The 6,227-nt window shown below is 56.4% G+C and overlaps 2 protein-coding genes across 2 annotated transcripts; one reads left to right on the top strand and one right to left on the bottom strand.

Annotated features, from left to right (window-relative positions):
• Nucleotides 1-350: 350 nt before the first annotated feature.
• Nucleotides 351-2,120, top strand: TRV_05677 (uncharacterized protein; the record flags this gene model as incomplete). The annotated part of the gene is made up of 1 exon (XM_003020192.1): nucleotides 351-2,120. The coding sequence occupies one exon, from the start codon at nucleotides 351-353 to the stop codon at nucleotides 2,118-2,120; it is 1,770 nt and encodes a 589-aa protein (XP_003020238.1).
• An 854-nt stretch (nucleotides 2,121-2,974) lies between these two features.
• TRV_05676 (uncharacterized protein) lies at nucleotides 2,975-5,629 on the bottom strand (the record flags this gene model as incomplete). Its single annotated transcript, XM_003020191.1, has 1 exon — nucleotides 2,975-5,629. One exon carries the CDS (start codon nucleotides 5,627-5,629, stop codon nucleotides 2,975-2,977), a length of 2,655 nt encoding a protein of 884 aa, XP_003020237.1.
• Between the last annotated feature and the right edge of the window lie 598 nt (nucleotides 5,630-6,227).

Below are 6,227 nucleotides of genomic sequence, written 5' to 3'. Positions count from 1 at the left end.
ATTCTTCCCCTGCGCAGTTTAATTATATCCTTCCCCACGCCCCAATCCCCCCATCCCCCCTCGCACGCTAGTTGACGAGTTGACCTCGACTACTTTGGCTTAATCGAGTTCAGTGTCTTTTTTGAAGTTTTTTTAAAAAAATTTGTTTTAGCTGTTTAAACTACCGCTCAAATCAACCCGTGACGCTCTCTCACTTTGTGTCCTGTCGCAGCTGGACTTGCGAGAAACAAGCGGAGCGGTGGCGCTTAGCAGGCGCGAGCAACGAGATAGCGAAACGGTCGACGAAACGAAGTTGACGAACGCACGACGAATCAGGCGCAGTAGACGAGGGGAACGGTTTATGGTATAGGATGGGGTTTTTCAAACGGCTACGGGCAAAGACGAGGAGTCGCGGGGGGAAACGGGATCTTTACGGAGAGCAGGATCAGGACCAGTATCAGCCATATGCGCAGTACCAGCAACAGCCAGGAGGGAGCTTTGGTCGACGGCCGGCACGAGACTACACGAAGACGCTGCCGCCGAATGTGCTGTCGAATATCTTCTACCAAGTATGCCCGCATTCACGGGATACGTCGCTGACATCGTCAGAGGAGTCTATGACGGAGGATGGGTGCATGCTATGTGATATGCGTGACCTGGCGCATGCAGCGCTGGTCTGCACACACTGGTACGGCATAGCACAGAACATACTGTACGTTCATCCAACATTGGGAAGACGTGTCTGTCTCTTTAAAAACTTAGGAACTAACAAGCAGAAATGGACTACTAGATACCAGCATATTCGCATTGATGCGGTGCACTACTGCGAGCTGGAGATCGAGCTGGCGGCTAAACGCAAGAAGAACTCGTTCCTCAACCACAATGCCGAGCCACTGGATGCGCCGCGGACACGACTACTTCTGTTCATGCGGACGGTGCGCGACTCGCGGGCTCTCGGATCGATGGTGAAGTCGCTGCGAATGCCATACATGACCCGAGAAGCCAGCAAGAGCGAGCTGGCACGGACGATATCAGTGCTGCCCAACCTCCGCTACGTCGACCTGCCGGCCGGGTTCTTCAGCGACGACGCCTCCTCCCTGACCCTGAAACAAGAGCTTCTGGCCCGGTGCCCGGATATCAGACGAATGAAATTTGCCAAGGGGGCGGAGAGCAGCTTCTCGCGGCTGCCCAAGGTTAAAGGCTGGCCGAACCTGGAGGTGCTGGAGCTTTCGGGGCTGAACATCGAGACCAACCTGCTGCGTATGATACTGGGGTACTTTGAGCGTCTGACCGATCTGCGATTCGAGGACATGCCGTGGCTGGAAGACACGGTGTTCAAGGCGGTGCCTACCCTCCCGCCCTTCCCGGCGCTGCAACGCCTCACCCTCACCGACACACCGAAGATCACCAGCCGCGGACTGACATGGTATCTGAGCAACAGCAGCAGTTCACAACAGACACGCAGCGCCCTGCGACACTTGTCGATGGTCAACACGGGCGTGGAACCGCAGCGACTGCACGAGGTTCTGGCGCAGGCACCGCTGCTATCTAGCCTGTCGATGCAGCAGGAAGTCACACGCGAGTTCCCGCCCGACTACGTGCCGCCGCTGACCTCGAACTCGCTGCAGCTGCTGCACTACGAAATCACCTCTGAGACCGGCTCGAGCTCGTTCGGCGCCCAGGCCCTGTCGACATCGTACTATACGTACCTGATGTCCTCGCTGCTGATGGGCTCGCTGCCCAACCTGACGGACCTGTATGTGCGCGACGCCAATTTCCCCGAGACGCTGATGCTGGCACCGCCGCCGCCTGTCTTTGGCGACCCGAGCCGGCAGTCGCAGGCCAACGTCGGGCTGAACCAGGCGCTGTCCGTGTACAGCAAGGGGATGGACGAGCTGGAGTGGAACTTTACGACGTACCAGCCGTTTGCAGAGGCCGGGAGACGCATGAGCACGACGCGGCCGGTGAGTCTGCATGGGGCCCAGCTGAGCCCGGCCTGGGGCGGCGAGGCGAGGAGGAGCGTTCTGGTCGGCAATGGCTTTGGCGGGTTTCTGGCGGTGCCGGCGGAGGAGGAGCGGCGGCCGAGCACGAGCACGCGGTCGTCTGGGGGCCGTCGCGAGAAGCGAGACCTCTGGCGGTAACTTCTACTTCTACTCATTATAATAATGTCTACTCTATCCTCTTCCTCCTTTCCTCCTTATCCTTGTATCCTTATATCCATCTGTAGTCCTCATCTTATCTTATCTATCTTGGTCAGCCCTTAGTAAGCATTAATCATCCATGACTCATCATCCAAACCTCGCTTGCTGACTCATCCCTTCCCTCAGTCTATAAAAGCCACCTGGCGCCCTCCTCTTTTTCCAACTTCTTTCTTTTCTCCTTTTTCTCTCCCATCCGAGTGCAAGGGTTTTACGTTTCCAGTGAAGGTTCGCCTGAGGCAACGTTTTTGCTAGTTGAAAACTACAAACCAATGACCGCTCTAGTTGGTCTTCGGATCGGCTGGGAATTTTTGAAGAACTTGACTCCCACTGCAACAGATAGTGCTGTTGTGTTGACGATGGGTGGCTGGCCGCTGTGTCTCCTGTCTCTTGCAGATGGTCGATGGACTAACTGGCCAGTCAACAGCGTCGGAGGTCGCGAGGCGGCGCTTTTCACTGCTTGATGTCCCCTGGAGGGAGCATGTAGGGAAGAGACGAGAGTTTTACTATGATGATGTTGGTAGTAGTAAAGTTGTTTATTTGGTAGTGGTGATGGTGCTTAAATACTGGCTGGCTGGCTGGCATGACTCGTTCGTTCCTCGTAAACACATACAGACATCAATACATGTACATTTCCCGCGTCCGAAATAATCGACAAAAGAAACAAACAATCAATATAAAAGAAATCGCCTCCCGTCTCTTTAGCTGTATTCAATTCAATAATCCATTATTCGTCAATCAATCAATCAATTAATCAATTAATCAGTCAATCAGTCAATCGGTTTAGTTCAGTCTAGTCAGTCGGAGTCAGCTTGGGGATGCTGATAGTGCGCCGGCATGGGGACATGGCTCATGTCCAGCAAAGGCTTGCCCTTCTTCCTATCGCCCGTCGCGACGCCGCGTCCTCCTCTCGCCGCACCCTGCGAGGCAGCCAGCTTCTGGCTCTGCGCTACCAGTCCCGTAGGTGCAAACGGGAACGAGCCAGGCATCGCCATGTGGCTGTAGCCGTGGCCATGGCCCTGGTCTACGGGGTCAGTAGCGTTGAGATCGACCAGCGGAGCACCAGGAGCAGCACCAGCAGTATTCTGTCTTGAGCGGTGACGCGAGGTGTTAGGACTGGGATCGGAAGTGCGTGGTTTGCGCCAGGTGGTTGAGGGAGGCACGACGATGGCGTTGGGATGCAGGTCGGGACCCGTGGCGGATTCGACGAGCGGTAGGCCCTGGATGGGAGTCACGCCGCGGCCCTTGCGAGCGTGCTGGGGCGGCTCCTTGTATGTCGGGGTGAGATCTATCAGGGGCTTGGGTGGGTGGCGGGTAGATTTGGAGCGGGAGGAGGTAGTTGTTGGTCTGGGGTCCGCAGCAGCCGCAGTAGCAGCAGCAGTGGTGTTGGAGCGGCTAGGGTGGTTGTAGTGTGGGTACTGCTGGTCCGGGAAGTGGTTTGAGACCGGCGAGGTTGGCCCCTGATGGTGACGCATGTTGGAGAGCAGGCCGGTCGAGATGAATGGGCCTTCGTCGGGCTGGGCGTGCTGCTCCTTTTCGCGGTCGAGCATGGCCTTGTGTCGTTGGGTGTAAGTGCGTCCCAGCAGGCCGGTTGGAGCAAAGGGCTGTTCCTCGCTGAGACTGTCATCTGCTGCTGCCGCTGTTTTCTTTTTAGACTTGCTCTTGGTCCGTTTGGGCTTGACGGGCTCCTTGTTGACTGCCTGGTTGACCAAGGGAGCAGCAGGAGCAGCAGGAGCAGCAGCATTGCCCGTCTGATGGCTGAAGGAGGTAGGTCGAGACCGTTTGCCGGTGAGCTTGTTGTAGGCTTCTTCGATGTTAGGATCCATAGATAAGGATTGAAAAGATCCTAGTTGGTACGGGGTATTATCATCATCTATGGGCTCAGCGGCATCAGGCTGCTGCTTCTTCTTTTTGGCTCCCTCGCCCATGACATGGACAAGGTACCAGCTCCTCCACTCCTGAACGGCATTGTGCCATGCACCGCCGACCTCCTCGTGCTTTGTGCAGAAGTAATGCACAAAGTTCTCTGTGGAGAGGAACATGGCGGACTTTTGCTGGCTCTTGATGGCGAAACAGAGCGGCTTGGGGGGCTTGAGCCGCTTGTACTCCCTGCGGGTCGGGGTATAAATGTCGAAATCGGAGATGTGGCAGATATTAGTGCTGTCGGTGCTTCCCTGCTTCTTGGAGACGGTGACCTGCCCGTCCATGCGGAGGGTGACCCATCGTCTGTCCCATTTGCCCGTCCGCTGGCAGTGGTAGAGGCTGAAGGAGACGTCGGGAGGCTGTCTTCGGGGAGCAGACTTGGCGAGCAGAGCCGGAATGATATTTGGGTCTGGGTCCGGAATGATCTTGAGGGTGTTCTGGGAGTCTGAGTTCCAGGAGTTGAGGACGTCGCGGACATGCTCGTACTTGCGCAGGGGACGCTCGAGGTTGAGCTGGGCAAAGGACTCGACGATGATGGCGGCCTCGGGGACGATGTCTTCGGCCAGGCAGTTGGCGGCCGAGCAGATGAGGTCCTGGGCCTGGGTGGACGGGGTGACGGGCAGGCTGATGAAGGCCTCGTTGCAGGTGACGGTCACTCTCCTCTCGCCGGCGTTGACAGCCGAGACGGGGGCGTCGACTCCAGCCCCGGACCTGGTGATGTTGCTGGTAGCAGCAGCAGCAGCATTATTACTGGCGGTGTTATTACTGGCGGTGTTATAGCCGCCGTCGACACCAGCCATCTTGTCCTTTTTCTTCTTGAGACGCTCTTCGCCCTTGAGTCTGCCGAGCAAGCCACCTCCTTTCTCCCTGAGCAGCTTTCCTTTGCTTTTCTTGTTGTTCGTCGTCGTCGCCGTCGTCGTGGGAGCAGCAGCAGCAGCAGGCTGGTCGAAGGTGTTGGGCCCCATGCCAGGCTCGACCACAAAGTACGGCCCTGAAGAACGAGACGGCCGATCATAACTATCTCTGCCGTCGAAGTATTGCTGCTGGGAGTACGAGGAGTGGCGCTTGGCCGAGTTGCGGTCGAGAGAGCGCCTTGCTGCCGCACCCGCCGCAGCGGCGCCCGTCAGCGGCCTGGCGGTGTTTTGCATGGAGACTCTTCTGCTAGCCGGCCCAGAGACGACATTCTGCTGTTCATCCTCGTCGTCTTCGTCCTCCTCGTCCAAGCCGTAGTGGTCGAAGTGGTTGTGGTTGTTGTATGAGGTGAGGTCGTAGCTGGTGCGCTGGGAGTCGAGCTGGGCGGGCAGAGGCAGCAGTGGAGGAGGGACGCCGTGGGTTGTCTTGCGGTACCGCGACATGCTGCGGCTGATGGAGGCATTCTGGGCAGACACCGGGCCAGTCGAGGCAGCAGCACTAGCATTGTTGGAGACAGGATGAGAAGACAGGGCAGAAGGATGCGAGGCCCGGACAGATCGATAGCGCGCGAGCTTCTGTGGCGCATGGAGAGGGAGAGGCGCGTCTGCAGAGGCCATTATGTCTTTGTCACTGCTGTCTAGACTATCTCATGGTAACAAGAGAGAGTAGAGTAGACAGTAGACAGTAGACAGGAGACAGTAGATAGTAGGGAGAGAGAGTGTGTGCATGTACAGAGAGGCCAGGATGGTTAACAGGGAGTACTTTGTTAGTGCCTTTAAGGAGTGACAGCCAGCAGGACAGAAGGACAGAAGGACAGGACAGATCCAGGGGTAAAGGACAGAGAAGAAGCAAAGTGAGCAGCCTCAAGCCATCCTCATCTCTCTCTCTTTTAGTATCTCTCTTACTCTCTTACTCTCTCTTTTAATAATATCTTCTACTGTCTTCTTCTAGTCAATTGACTTTTTTTTCGAGGCAGAGAAAAAGCAAAGAAGCCGCTGCCGTGAGTTGTTTGTGTGCGAGTTGGCTGTCAGGGCGCCAGTGAGGCGTAGAGAGTAACGAGTAGACGGCGAAGTAAGGGAGTAAAGCAGTAAGAGAAGAGAGAGAGATAGCAGAGGAAGAAAGAGATAGTAGAAGAGATAGTAGTAGAGACAGAGAGGAAGAGTAAGAGGAAGAGGAAGAGTAAGTCAGGCAGCGAGGCAGGAGGCCGTTGGGCAG

This window comes from Trichophyton verrucosum, assembly GCF_000151505.1.
Source record: "Trichophyton verrucosum HKI 0517 chromosome Unknown contig00446_1.f1.exp, whole genome shotgun sequence".
Classification (NCBI taxonomy): domain Eukaryota; kingdom Fungi; phylum Ascomycota; class Eurotiomycetes; order Onygenales; family Arthrodermataceae; genus Trichophyton; species Trichophyton verrucosum.
Note: the sequence above shows the minus strand (reverse complement) of the source record. Positions and strands in the feature narration are given on the sequence as shown.